General features: G+C 39.5%; 1 protein-coding gene across 1 annotated transcript; it reads left to right on the forward strand.

The window, feature by feature from the left end:
* The first annotated feature begins 526 nt into the window (after nt 1–526).
* On the forward strand, nt 527–11,270 carry LOC120730941 (sterol 26-hydroxylase, mitochondrial). The gene is made up of 9 exons (XM_040027564.1): nt 527–2,329; nt 2,789–2,970; nt 4,641–4,840; nt 5,008–5,205; nt 7,693–7,856; nt 8,033–8,199; nt 8,500–8,581; nt 8,742–8,942; nt 9,246–11,270. Exons 1-9 carry the CDS (start codon nt 2,033–2,035, stop codon nt 9,360–9,362), a joined length of 1,608 nt encoding a protein of 535 aa, XP_039883498.1. The 5' UTR covers nt 527–2,032; the 3' UTR covers nt 9,363–11,270.
* The last annotated feature ends 4,514 nt before the right edge of the window (nt 11,271–15,784 follow it).

Consider the following 15,784-nt stretch of genomic DNA (forward strand, 5'->3'; position numbering starts at 1 on the left):
AGCAGCACGTTTAAGCTTGATCAGCTGTTGTTAGAATTTATTTAATATCACTTTCTAGTATCAGCTGATGTTTGCTGGAGCCACAGCCGTAAAAGCTGCTGGTCATGATGTCAGTTTGGTTATCTGGTGAGAGGGAAACATGAAGATGAAACCAGGAGATGTCCTTACTGAATCATCAGAGCTGAACAGGTGATGGAGAAACAGGTTTACCTTTTAGGTGACATGAATGAGTTGATGGGAAGTCATGAACTGTTTCTGAGAGACAAATAACACCAGGATCCTTTTCTAAGTAGCTGACAGCTGGTAACTGTGCAGGGGCGGGTCTAGCAAAGTTTTGCCAGGGGGCCATGTAGGGCATTAACAGGGAAAGGGGGGCACAAAGAAATACTTTTCTTTCTTTTTCTCATTTAAAATGTCTCGCTTTTAACAAATAATTATCTGAATCTTACAACCAAAGTTTTTATCTGATGTAAAATGTATAGAAATCATACATATACCAACAAGACTGTACGTCACTGTGACAACAGCGTTTGTTTTCATTCAAAGGCTTTATGGCTTTTCCTATAATACCTGGTGGGCCGGTCTCTAGTCAAAGTGCCCGGGCCGATTCTTTTGTTCCAGTCCAGCCCTGGTTATAGTTGTAGTTAAAGTTATAGTTTTCACACATAAATCAGCAGCAAGCCTTAAAATGAGGTGAAAAATAAGACACTGCCTATTTACACGATGTGATTTATTTGACAAAAACTGAAGTAAAATGCAGAAGAAGCTTCTGAACACCTAAGTGCACCCCATGATAGAACCACATTTAGCAGTGATAACATAATTGTTTTCTATTTATCAGTCTAGCATCCACTTTGTTTTACATTGTTGTTTTAGGCCATTGAGCATTCATTCATTCACAGCTCTTTTGAGGTCACACCACCACATGTCCATCACCACATGTGACAGAATGCTTCGGTACAATGAGGACCTTATGGTTGACTTGAAGACTGCAAGCTGCCCAAATCATCACCCCTTCACTACCTTGCTTCACTGTTGCTATAATGTGTTTAGTTATCTCCAAACATACTTCTATGCATGCTGATCAAACATCTGGTCGTATGGTCTCATCGGTCCGCAAGTTTTGCGGTTTGTTCAGATGCAGCTTTCTGAACATAACCTGTGCTGCCCTGCTCTTTTTAGAGTAGAGGATTTCTCCTGGCAACTCTTCCAAACTTGCTCAGTCTTTTTTTAATTGTGCTATCATGAACTATCATGCTGACTGAGGCCTTCAGAGTTTGAGATGGAGCTCAGGGTTGTTTTTTTTTACAGTTTCTCTGAGGGCTGCACGATGCGATCTTGGGTGAATTAATTGGGATGCCCACTTCTGGGAAGATTGTGGCATTATGGTAACATGCACCTGAATGCTTCAGACCAGAAAACTGCCAAAACGTCTGCTTTTACACAGGCGATTACTCTTACTAATGATCAGTTAATAAAGTGTATTTCATAAGAAGCACCTGGTTGCTACTTGTCCTCTGAAGTCCTTTTGAAGCAACTTTAGAAAAGGAAGCATATACTTTCTGTTTCACATGACTGACTGTACTAGACTGGTCTTTTTTTGTTGTGTATGATTAAAGGGTGTGGAAGTGGAGCTCTATCACCTCTGCTTGCCTTTCTGTATTCACTGTACAGCACAGTAGGAGGGTACTGAGATGAGACACATACAAAAATATAACTCTTGCAGTATCCAAAGCATGTTTGCTGGAGACTGAAAGTCGTGTTGATCAGATCTCACATCTGTTTCGCTCATCACACAAATGTGTTTTAAATTAAAAGCATTCTTTTGATTCAGTAACTAGAAACAGTCATTGATTTACTTTGACACTATAGTCAGGCTTGCTTAAAAGCAGCCATCTCACTGTTACTGAGCAGAAAAATGTGAGTTTAGGTATTTTTCCATTTGTGGTCCTTTGTGGCTTCTTGTCTTTGTTGATCCTTAAGAGCTGGGCTGGAAGGGTTAAACATTTAGCAAGATGTGGCGCCTCCCTTTATGGCTAGTCTTCTGCATGCAATAGGAGCTCTCTGTATTTTCTATTCTCCCCTCATAATGGCTGCATGGCTGTCCAGTAGACTGGTGAAGAGAAAATGCAGCTCACTGCTGCCGTGCCCTATCTCCCTGGCCCCAGTCTGCTCCAGAGGGGTTGCAAGGGTCTCCCCTGCCTCAGGGGCCCTCTCCACCATCCAGAAAAAGCCTCGGACAGTGGAAGATCTCCCACATGTCAGCTTCTTGGAATTTCTTTGCAGAGTGGTGTTTCAGGGTTTCTACAAACGTATGCATGAGCTTCAGGTAGGCTGCAGTGCATGATCTTTATTATGTTCACTCACAGTGATACGTGCTTGTTTCAGTTCGATGTCAAAGATGTTTTGTGTTTTCCACCTGATGCATTTCAGAAACCCTGGTGACAAATTTGATAATCTGAGAGGTCATAGGTTTACAAGTGATTGCATTTTCCTCCAGTGACAATAAATAATAGAAAATGTTGGGCTGGTTGTATGACTTTTTTGTCCATAGTTACCTTCAGACAGTATCAGCTTGTCTCACAGCTAACTGACACAGAGTCTTGGGCTGCTTTCTCTCTCTGATGAATCACATGCAGCCACTCCAGCACACACTGACCTCTGGCATCTGATTACTGACTGATTAAATATGTCTGCTTTTTTAATTACACATTGCAAAAATCCCCAAATGTCTTCATCTTTATTCTATAAGAATGCAGCTCTACCTTTATCACTTTTCCACCGTCAGATCTATGAGAAGCAGCTGTATGGGCCCATTTACAGAGACGGACTCAGATCAATATCCTTGAGCACCCCAGAGCTTTTGGCCGAGCTGCTGAGGAAGGATGAGAAGTTCCCTTGTAGAGGAGACATGAGTGTGTGGAGGGAATATCGTGACATGAGAGGATTCGGCTATGGACCTTTTACAGAGTAAGACTACCAAACAGTGTAGTAATGCTGCCCCACCTAAAAAAATAATCTCATTGTGATTGCTTAGATTCTAATACGTAACAGATTTCCAGGGAAAGAGTTTTATTATGAGTGGAAGGGATTGTTTTTGACCTATTTGGGTTAAATAGATTCCTCTCAGGCTGGTATATTCCATAAAGATAAGAAATCAGAAAAATGTTAATGCTCCACAAGTTTTATGAACCGGTGCCAATATAAGGGGATTAATTTTAGCTCTGTCAAGCTCAGTGCAGTAGCAGCAGTAAACCTATTTATGTTGCTAAAATAAATTTTATATTGCAGATGGTGGTCATTCCTTCATCATCTGCAAAGGCTCAGTTTGAGAACCACCATATTAGGCAATCAAATGAAACTAAAAGGCTGAGCAGATTTTAAACTGTGTTGTTTATCTGAAGACAGCGGGCTCCACACCCAATATCTGTCATATTATTATGAAAAGCTGGAAATTACAAGAAAGTTTGAGGATTTTGAGGAAAACACCAGAAGTAATACTCTGGTGTTTTTCTAGGTCAACAGTCAGAGCCACAGTTTAATAAACTCATCACAGGCTTGTTGAAGAAATCTGATGCAGGGAACACTAATAGCAATGTGATATCAGTAAATACTGCATCAGAACGATGCACCAATGGCAAAAAATGTTAAATGATTAAATTTGGCATCAGTGATACTGTCACGGTTCTGGGTCGTTTCGACCCAGCATTTTGAGTTTCTTATATTTTATAAACTAAAACTAACTTATTTAAGTTTTAGTTTATTTTTGCATTTTTGGATTGTTTTCTGAGACTCGTGTGCTTTGCTGATTATTATTAGAATTCTATGTTTCTGTTTATTCGTGTTTAAGGATTTGTTCTTCGGTTGTGTCTCATGTTTAGCATAGTTTGAGTTCCATGTGTTATATTCTGTCTGCCTCTCTGTGTCGAGTCTGCGTCCTTGTGTGATGATTTCTTGTTTCCTGTTTTATTGTGAAAGTCTGTGTCTTATGTGAGTGTATTCAGTTTGCCTCCCTTGTCTCCTCTTGTCAATTACTTCCAGCTGTGTTCCCCACCTGTGTGTAATCTCCCTGTATTCTCTGAGTGTATTTAAGTCGTGTCTTCTGTTGTTGTAGTTGCTGGTCCATCTGCAGATCTACTGTGTGGTTTCCCTGCTGTCGCCATCATGTACCTTTGTCTACATTCCTTCGTGTTCATGTTTGCTGTTCAATAGTTTAGTTTGTCTCAGTATAGATTATTTTTGTTCCGTTTTGCCATTTCCATCTTTGTTCTACAATAAACCACATTCGCATCTCAGCAAGTGCCTGTAATTGGATCCTCTTTCATTTCCTCTACACGGCTCACTCCACTCGCCGTGACAGATACCAGTCAGTAAATATCAGTAAATAATCAAAGTAGTCAATGAAGGTCAGGTCTGTCTGTTGTGCTGCACTTTAAACACAAAGGGTTACTCTGTTCACAAGACAAACTGGTTTAAAATAGTGTGAGCTCTTTAGTTTTCTGGCTAAAAACTGGTTGAATGGAAAAATGTAGCAGAAAATCAGCCATAATGGATGCATAAGTGTATCATAGTTCAGACTCTTTGTTGTGTTTGCGTTTGGATTTATTTATTTCAGTGCAAACATGTTTCTGTTCCAACAGGGATGGAGAGAGGTGGTACAAGCTGAGGGTGGTGCTTAACAAGCGGATGCTGCATCCGAAGGACTCGGCCCAGTATTCTGGGATTATCAATGATGTGGTTAAAGACTTCACCAAGAAGATGCGCAGTCTGTGCCAGTGCAGCCCAACAGGAGACTTTGTGACCAACATTGCCAATGAGCTTTATCTGTTTTCACTAGAAGGTAGCCTGATGGTTAAAACTGCAAATGCTGAATGCTAAATAACATATTTGTTTAATGAACTAAATAAAAAAAATATTATTTTCAAACTAAAGTTTAAAGGAAGCTAAAAGTTAAGAAAAAAAATTTGTTGCTAGATTCAGTGCCTTTTCTTTTTCTTATCCATTCAGGAATTGCCTCCATATTGTTTGAGACAAGGCTTGGTTGTCTGGAAGAGGAAATTCCTGGTGGTACACAAGATTTCATCAATTCCATAGCCCAGATGCTCTCCTACAACATGATAGTGTTTATTCTTCCCAAGTGGAGCCGGAATCTGCTGCCCTACTGGGGACGTTACATTGCTGGCTGGGAGGGCATCTTCAGCTTTGGTGAGCAGTTTGAACCTCACAGTCCTGATGTTTTAGTTAAGTTTTAGAGAGTTGGGAAACAATAAACAGTATTATAAAAAGACAAAAATAAATCTGTGGGGGGGTTTTGCACCAACTTCCCGTAAGGAGCCACGGCCTTATTCTCTATCAGCTGGTATTTATACAGTGCTTTTCTTATCTTATTGAGGATTCAGAATCCTTTTACAGTTACTTTACTACATGTGCACCATTCAGCATCTTTTATCTTTTATCCAGAGATGTAGTGCTATGTAGTGTAATATGGTGAAGTAGCAGAGTGCAGCATTTTGTGTTATAAACCCCTATTTAGTATTTGGCATCAAATTTGCTCCTCCCAGTTTTTAGTAACAGGTTATGTATGTTCAGTTTATGCTTTGGGTGCCCTTTTATTTTTGCCTTCGTCTGTTCCTGTGTCTTCCCTTGTCTTATCTGTGCTTAGTCCTCAGTGTCATGTGTCAAAAAGACATGTGTGTAGTAAGTCTAGTCCCAGTATTTGTTTTTTGTTTCTGTGTAAAGTCCACGTATGCGGATCTGTCAACTGTTCATTTCCTGTTTTATTTTGATAGTTTCTTGTCTCATGTGCATTATGTTCAATTCAGCTCGGATTCAGTTCAGCTTTTCTCACCAGGTGTCTCCACTTTGCCCCCTTCCCTCTTGTTTTGTCTATATTCCTTGTCATGTTCTCCCTTATACACGTGCTGTGTAACCCTCTGCTTTAATTTTCTTGGTTTAGTTAAAGTTAAATTGATTTCATGTCCTGTCCTCTGCATCCTGCACTTTGGGTCCAAAACTGGGCTTCAGTACAGAGACACATGGCAAATGGCAGCAACAAAACGGGCCATGTTTTCTACTGTGCAGCATGTCCTCTTCTTTTAGCAACAGTCAACAACAACAGGAGACCAGCTGCTGGACTCTTGCCAGAGGAACTTTTCGTGATGGTCTGAAAGTTTTCAGTTGGTGAAAGGTCTAAACCGCAGGCAGACCGGTTCAGCATTTGGACTCATCTAGTAAAAAGCCATGCTGTTGGAATAGATGCAGTATGCAGTTTAACATTATCCTGATGAAATATGCAATGCGATACCTTTCAGCATTTATGGAGCATTTCCAGACTTTCACAGGTACTGATGCACCATATACCATCTGAGATACAGACTTTTGAACTGAGTGCTGATAACAAGCCGAATGGTTCATTTCCTCGGTCTGCAGAATAAAAAGGAGGGAGCTGTTAGGTGTGTGGAACAGCAGTTATCCACAGGGGGCTTTTTTCACCCGCACAAGCGCTGCCTGGCACTGCTCCGTCCGCCGGACCAGATTCCAGATTTCCTGATATCTAATTTCTATTTGCACTGAGGGATATTTATGAATGTCCCCGTGCACACACTTCACCTCCACCCACTCAGCCTCCAGCAGGGTTTGGTGGACCAGGGTCTGCGTACAGCCCGAGTTCACTAAAGCCTGGCATATACCCCCTGGGCACCTTACCGGTACACGGTATGTCTCTCCTGAATCAGGGTAGGGCATCGGAGGGCTGGCAATACGTAGCACCTGTCCCACCTCCATTAACGGGCAGTCCCAACGGAGATACCCCGGTTGCCCACACCTCCAGCATTCCTGCCCCAATGCCTATGCAGCCCTAGGTGAGCTGGGCATGGTGTCCGTAACGGCCGGGACCTGTGCAGAAAACCCAGATGAAAAAGGGTTAGTCGGTGGCCTTCGTGGGGCCAGGACCAGTCGGTCCGTTATTACCAGCCATGGCTGTCCTCGTGGGTGTTCCCATCATGCCACCAGGTGGTCCTAGGCCAGCATTTGTAGCTTCAAGGCTCGCTGGCCAGTGGCAGCGGACCCATATAACTGTATCTCTGACTGACCCTGCACTAAGTTCAGTTAGGTTTTATTCAAAATTATGGAACCATTGACATTTTAGCCTTTATATAACTGTGTAACGCTATGGAATTGATTTTTTTATGGGCCCATGTGTGTCTTTAATAAAGTGAAACAAACAAACAGATCAGTTTTCCACTTTGCCTCTATTTTAAATGAGCTTTGTCCCAGAGTAGATGGCAGCATTTCTAGATTATGGTCTTTTGTTGCAGATTGGTGAATAATCTATCTTTACCTCTGAGAAACACTGCCTCTGTAAGATGCTCTTTTTTTATATCCAGTTATGGATATAAAAGATATAAAAGTACCAGTTATGGTACTGATGGTACTGAACTGTTGCCAGTTTGGTGCAACTGTCACTACGTTTTAAAGATATGTTGTTTCCATCAAATTGAACCCAAGCTAATATGTTTCATGAAATAATAAATTGTCTCAGTTGATACAGTATATTTCATCCTATGTCCTGTTGCTAGTAAAATATGGGTTTATGAGTAAATGACTGCATTCTGTTTTGACTGATATTATACAGTGTTCCAACTATTTTATTTATTTATTTATTTTTGCACCATTTTTATGCACCTGTTCTAGCCAAAAAATTGATTGACAAGAAGTTGGAGATGATTCAGCAGCGGGTTGACAACAAGCAGGATGTGGAGGGTGAATACCTGACATACCTACTCTCAAACACGCAGATGAGCACTAAAGATGTGTATGGCAGCGTCACTGAGCTCCTCTTAGCTGGAGTGGACACGGTAAATGGAATACCAATACTAGTAATAAAACATCACATGTAAAAAGGCACTCTGCACGGCTCTAATCATCAAAGCTCGCCACTCAGTGTATTCACTTTTCTTTTGCATGTACATGTATGCAAGGCTCAGCATATATGTCTTCAAAAGTTTACTTTCACATTTTTTAAACTCCCAAGACCTCCAACACTCTCACGTGGGCTTTGCACGAGCTTTCCAAGAACCCTGATATCCAGGAAAGACTCTATAAAGAAGTGTCCACTATGGTACCATTAGACCGGATCCCCACCGCTGCTGACATCACTGGCATGTCGTATTTAAAGGCAGTTATCAAAGAGACGCTGAGGTGAGACTGCTGCGATTTAGCTTTAACTGAAGCGATTAATGCAGGAAACAAACATGTTTTTAGTAGATAGTTTTCACATATTTGTAACAGCCAAACTGAAAATCTTTGAAAGTGAAAATAAGCTTCGAGTTTCCTGAAGTTTGTCTATTTAGCAGCCAAAATGGGTTTTATTTGAACTCATGGCTCTTAACAGGTTAAATGTAGACTAATTCATCAGTCAATATTCTTATTGCATAAGAAGAAGCCAGACTATGAACCAGCCTAAAGTAACATGCAAACAAAAAATAACTTGTCTTGCAGGATGTATCCTGTTGTTTCTATGAATGCGAGGATCATTGCAGAAAAGAATGTTTCTATTGGTGGATATGAGTTTCCAAAAAAAGTAGGTCTGCTTTTAACCATTGTTAGATTGTTTGTGAGTGCTTTTTGTATTAACTTAATAGGACATATTTATGATGCCTGGATATAAAAAGGCTATTGTGTTATAAGTGAGGATCAGTATTCCATATTGTGTTGACTTCCAGTTGTTGATTGCTTTACAGACGCCGTTCACCTTTTGTCACTATGCCATCAGCCATGATGAGGACACATTCCCCGACTCGTTCACATTTAAGCCAGAGCGATGGCTCCGAGACGGCCGTGAGAGGCCAAACCCCTTCGGCTCCATCCCGTTTGGCTTTGGAGTAAGAGGCTGTGTCGGTCGCAGGATTGCTGAGCTCGAGATGTATCTGCTCCTGTTTCAAGTAAGTGACAAGAAGGAGAAAAAACTGCTGAACATCCCAGGGAAACTCCTGGATATTTTTTTTTTAAAATGTGACCCAGGTGTGTCCAACAATAAGTGCGGGGGTTTGGGGGGGGAGGGGTCTCATGGGAAGTGGGAAAAAATCTGACGGAAATCTGGAACGGCTTCATTAATGCTGAAGGGTATATATGTGTCTTATGCATCTCTGTTGTTTGTGACTGTGTGGGATAATACATTTGTCTATATTCAAATCAATTGTCATCCACGTTTCAGACAACTCACTAACTCTATTTTTTTTTCACAGCTTATCAGGCAGTTTGAAATCAAACCCGACCCCACACTGGGAGAGCTGAGATCCATCAGCCGCACGGTTCTGATACCAGACAAACAACTAAATTTGCACTTTGTGGACAGAAGATAAGAAAAGACAGCAGACTGAGTGATGGTGGTTTGTATTAAGTCAGTGAGACGGGAGCAGAGGATTTTAAACCTTTGTAATCACAAATTGAAATGCCTAAACTCATCCAATTTTAAATGTTGTGTCATCAAAGTAATGCTATAAGAGTTCAACTTAACACTGTTCCTCTATGTATGTACTGCAGCAGTCAGCTTATAGTTCTGTATATCCATCCTCTCATAATCTCTTAGTGTACTTAGTGATATAATAATAATTCTTTATTTAAAACAGACAGTGCAGTTTAACATAGTCCAAGTATAAAACATAAAACTGATGTGCTGCACATAACATTACAGCTATAGCTAATTTTCAACAATTGTCCCTTGTTGGGCTTACATTCACAATACACAGAGTTAAAACATACATTTTCATGAAACCAAAATACACCATGAATACAGCTACAATTAACAGACAATGTAAAAACAAACAAACAAACCCCACAAAAAAAAGATTAATTGAAATCACTACAGCTCTGATTTCCCTTTAACTAACTTTTAACCTTCAATTTAAAGGAACTAATATCTGTAATCAATTTGATATCAGATGGCAAGCCTTTATGGAAAACGCTGATTGTCCAAATTTAGATCTGCGATATGATATTTTGCAGTTGCCATTCACTATACTCCTAGTAATGCGATTACTATCTTGTCTTTGGATGTATCTATTAAGACACTCTGGGACCAGCCTATTTATACACTTGAAGGGTAATTTAAGACAACACAAGTGATTGAAGCTCCTAAACTAAGTCAATTATATTTCTTTAAAATGTGACAATGATTCCACCAAACAGATTTTTTATCCATTATTTTCAAAAATTGATTATATAAGGATGCTGAACTGTAGATGGTGCTGCTTGAGTCCAAACTGTCATAAAATATGAAAATTGAGAGAATATCATGGAATGTGTGGAGATCAGAGAAATATTTTACTGCTATTGTTCATGGTCATCATCATTATCATTGCATTAATAACATAATCTACAGCATTGATATTGTATTCAGATGTTTAAACATATTGGCACCCAATTAGCCTTTATTACAGGTGCAGTTATAACCACTTTAAACTGTTGAGTTAAATCTATAATCTTAAATGCTTTGGAATGCTTTTCATAATCTTAAATGTTTATATGTAGATTACATTGCATTATAAAAGAAAGGCCTAACTCTGAGTACACTCTGTGCCAAAGTAGACAGGAAGCGCAGGCTTTTGCAGAGTGTGCTTGTGAAAGTGAAACTAAAGCAGAGTCTAAGGGTAAGTTACTTTGAGGAGCTGTTGGGAGGATGCTATTTGACTAACCAGGTTATTCATTATTGTCTTTTATTCATTTATATCTTTTGATTAAGCTTTTAGTAGAGGTTCTTGATTAAAACATTTATTCAACATATTACAGATATAGTTTCAGTTAGGTTATTACACATAAGGATGAGCCTCTGGTCTGGTGGAAAGGTTACAAGGTTTAGCTGGTGAGGTGAGAGGTGAAACTGAGTGCATTTCAGGTTGACACACACACACAGTAGATAGACTCATTTTTAGGTGAGAGGTTAATCATATTTTGCTTGTGACTGCAAAATTGTGCCTGCAAAAGAACAGTTTGTTGCAGAACTGCTGCTGATGTTCCAGACGATAAGCGAGCGTCCGGCAGCGACAGGAAGACACCTGGCATGGAGACGAGGCGATGTTGCTTTTTCAAACTGTGTTAAAAGTCATTGTGGTTTTGAAACTTATGCATGTGATGACGCATGAGGGGGCGTCATAAATTTCCCTGATGGTATAAAAACAACTGATTGTGTATTGTTCGAGTGAGATCGACGCTGTCTGCGTACAGTGTTCATCTCACACACGTGTGTTCATTAAACTCATCGTTTGACTCCACCCGGCCGGATCAGTGTTGTTATTTGGATTTCCTCCTGTATCCCTCCTCAATATCTGAACCCTTAACAAATGCATAAATAACTGAGGTGCTGAAGTGGGTATGTAATGCCGAGTTAACTTAAGACAAGTCAGATTAACCTTAACCATCTTTGAAATCTTCTTTACATGCTTATCAAATTTGAGATGTAAATCTAAAATTATTCCTAAAAACTTAAAATCTTTAACCTCCTTTATTTTTTCATTCCTTTACGTGATTTGAAAATCATCAGATGAACTTTTTCTAATAGAAAAACACATCTAAACTGTTTTTTTTTTAAAAATCAATTCAATAAAAGATGATTATTGTATATATATATATAATATATAATGCAATGTATGACAGGTTTTATCCATCTGTGCAGTTTATTTAGTTTATTCAGTTATTGTCCTTGTCAGAGTTGAGCTGGGGAATGGGGGACAGGAGGCTATCCCAGCTACCACAGGGTGAGAGGCAGGGTACATCTTGGAGACATCGCCAGTCTGTTGCAGGGCTAACACAGAGAATCCAACAACCATTCATGCTCACATTCACACCTATGAGCAATTTAGAATCACCAGTCAACTTAACCCCACCAACTGAATGCCATTGGACTGTGGAAGGAAGCTGGAGTACCCAGAGAGAACCCACGCAAACACAGGGAGAACATGCAACTCCACACAGAAAGGACTCCAGCCTGATGGTAGAGTCGAACTCAGGACCTTTTTTTGCTGTGAGGCAACAGTGCTAACTTCATGAAAACCTTTAACTGAGTTAACACTTTTTGAAGGAAACTAAAATGACTACAACATTTTCTTTGTTAGAAGTTTGGAGAAAAAGGAGCAGCATGTGCTGGAAAGTGGGACAAGACAAAAAGAAAGTGAGCATGAGAGAGAGACAGAGAAAGAAAAAACGCTTTTTAATCTCTATATCACCTTGTACCTAAGCCACATGTCTGAAAGTACTCTGAAAGTATGTTATGTAATACATGTTACACTCAAAAGACTGAATGAGGTGAATTGTTCAGTTTCTGTTAATTGTTTATCTTCATTTTACTCAAATTATATATCTTTGTTAAGGTAAAATAGGTTTTTCTGATAAAGTCTATGTAATTGTGTCTGTTATTAATCTGCACAGTGTACTAATGTGTTAATTTATATGTTACGTGATCAAGCGAGTTAATTAGGATTGCTATATAAGGAAAGTGTTAAGCCTGATCTTAAAAGCAGAGATAGTGTCTGTCTTCTGAATCCAAACTGGAAGCTGGTTCTATAGAAGAAGGGCCTGAAAACTGAAGGCTCTGCCTCCCATTCTACTTTCAAATACTCTAGGAACAACAAGTAGGCCTGCAATGCAAGAGTGAAGTGCTCTAATGGGGTGATATGGTACTATAAGGTAATTAAGACAAGATGGGGACTGATTGTTCAAGAACTTGTGTGTGAGAAGCAGGATTTTAGATTGGATTCTGGATTTAACAGGGAACCAGTGAAGAGAAGCCGGTATGGGAGAAATATGTTCTCTCTTCTTAATCCCTGTCAGGACTCTAGCTGCAGCATGTTGGATCAGCTGAAGGCTTTTCATAGATAGGCTTTATTATTCAGTCAAAAGATACTGGTTGAGTTGTAGTGTTAAATGGAAGCAATTAATTGGCTTTTTCTAACAGGGAAATCTGAAGGTATAACATTTTCGGCATTGTTACTGAAGATACAAGAGAAGGTAGGTACAGATTATAAAAAGAAAAAAAGTGTGCTTCTTCTTCTCGTGCATCGATCGGAGTCTCGGTTTTTATTGAAGTGTTGTCAGCTTTGGCTTTATCTGCCACCCTGTCCATAGCATTCGCCTCTGTCATACCAATCGTCTGCATGTTCTCCATATCTATGCCTCCTGCCACTGACTCCAAACCATACATTGTGGCAGGTCTCCCTACCATGTTGCAAACTTTCCCTTTCACTCCTTTCCACCCACTCCACCCTGCCTGCACTCTCTTCTTCACCTCTCCCGTGCATCGCCCGTTGCTTTGGATGGTTGACCCCAGGTACTTAAACTTGTTCACCTTCAGTATTTCTGCTCCTTGCATCCTCACGGTTACATCTTGGGGGTAATCCAGCTCATTTACGTTCAGCGTGGATGCTGTCAAGGTCCTGGACCTCTTATATTTCTGTATGTCCGTCCTCTCATAGTCTATTAGTGTCCTCAGTAATATGTTTTAGTACTTCTGGTAATCTGGTTTTCATGTTGTTGCTTCCTTAGTTTCAGGGTCTAAAACCGCTGTCGGTTCTTATCGAAGTTCACAGAGATTCACCATCTTTCCTGAACATAAATCGATTTCTGTGGCAGCTAAAAGATTCAGGAAAGAGACTGGGTGCAGGAAATAACTGCTTGAAGTTTGTGCGGCTTTCCCATCGTTATTTTCAAGTACATTACGTGACATATACACTTACAAGACAATAAACCGACTTTGAAATGATGTAACAGTCTCACACAGCGTTACACAGGATAGTGTCCAGGAATAGAAGAAAGTTATGGAGGATAGCTGTGCAGCTTTGTAAGTATTTTTGTATCCAATAGAAAGACAGGTTAAAGAAAGGTTAAAAGCGGGCAGCTCTGTTGACTCTGGTCACTACTTTACAAATGATCCAGCAGGGGGAAGCATCATTGCATGAAAAGCCCTTTAACCTCACTTGACTACATACCCCAGAGATTCATTCACTCTGCAAACTCCTCACACCAGGGTTGAAGAACTAATACTGAAGCGCTTGAAGGATTTTATGGATTTGAGAAATGCAAATCTTTTGTCTCAGTTACAAAGTTACAAATTAAAATAGAGTACACTGGAAGATTTTATTGCTTTGTTTTGCACCTAGTGTTCAACCAGCAATCAAAAAATCCATATAATGAGCTAAAAAACTAAAACTTAAATTCTAATAGTAAAATTAATATTTCACAGGATTTCTTTTTAACTTTCATTGACTGTCTCCTGATATTTTTTACTCTATTGTGCTACTTAATAACAGGATAGTATACTCAAAGTAACTAATTTTATACTTAAAGTACATATTGTGCAGAATCATCTACATTTCATAACTGAATGCACAGAGTATCAATGTAATGTTGCAACAGGACATGACTTTGATTACTTCTTTACTGCCAGGTAATTTTAAATAATGCAATTAAATTAAAGCTATAAAGTAAATGGTATGAAGTACAATATCTAATCAGCTACACTACATAATATTTTTAACATAACCTGGAGAAATCTGTGCATAAGGAGGGCTGAAAATCACTATCGGATGCCTCATGGAGCACTGCACTGCATCAAAACAGCCATAAACACTTGCACAAACCACTGTCCGTGAAAACAGTTCACTACGCTGTTCACAAATGCAGGTTAAAGCTCTATCATTCAAAGATGATAGAAAGGTACCACCAATGCTAAAAGGTATGCAGAGCTTTTAGAGGAACATACATTCGGATCCAGACGCATATTTCAATAAGACAATGCTTAATCAAATACTGCAGCTCTTCTAGCAGCATGGCTTCATAGTAGAAGAGTCCGGGTGCTGAACTGACCTGTCTGCAGTTCAGAGCTTTGAACAGCTGTGAACATTTGAAGGATCATGACATGAAACATGCGACAAAGCTGAACCAGGACTGTTGAGCAGCTATGGTCCTCTACCTGACAAGAATGAGACAACATTCATCTCCCAAAAAGTCCTTCAGCTGCTCTCCTCAGTTCCCATATTTTTGCAGACTGTAGTTCAAAAAAAGAGGGGATGCTACACGACGGGAAACATGGCGCTGTCCCAACTTTTATGAGATGTGCTGCTTTCTCAGGTTTCAACATTTAGTATGTTCTATTGTCAATAAAATATGGGTTTAAGAGATTTATAGAACATTACATTCTGTTTTTAATGTACATTTTACACAGTGACTCACAATGTTTTTCAGGAACTGGGGTTGTACTAAATAAAGCACATGTACATTAAAACCAGGTAATTATATTTCAGGGGGTGTGGTACTATCTTATTACAGTGAACTAAAACAGAACTTAAAAGTATGTGTGAAACTTTTCTTTAAATTTAAACTTCCTTAAAAGTACAAATGAAAATAAACAGGAAACATCCTTAGTTTTTGTCAGTCTGGTCAAATTTTCCAACATAACCAGCCTCAGGAGGCGTTACTGAGACTTTATAACAGCTGACACACCGTCTTATCAATATTGTTATTCTGCAGTTGTAGTATAATAGATAGTAAGTTAGATACTTTGATCCCACAGGGGAAAGTTTTGTGTTACAGTAGCATGATAAAGAGTAAAAATAGAACAGTCTACAATACACAACAATAAACAACAAGGTTAAAATAAAAGTGCCACACACACCCGGTAAGGACCTCATACTATGAGATGGTGCAGGAATTTATGTATTTACAACAGTGATAAAAAAAAAACCAAGGAAAGTAAAATTGAAGTTAAGTGAAACAGTTAAAGTAAGACTGACAT

Source organism: Simochromis diagramma, unplaced genomic scaffold (assembly GCF_900408965.1).
Source record: "Simochromis diagramma unplaced genomic scaffold, fSimDia1.1 OVJJ01000343.1, whole genome shotgun sequence".
Taxonomy (NCBI): domain Eukaryota; kingdom Metazoa; phylum Chordata; class Actinopteri; order Cichliformes; family Cichlidae; genus Simochromis; species Simochromis diagramma.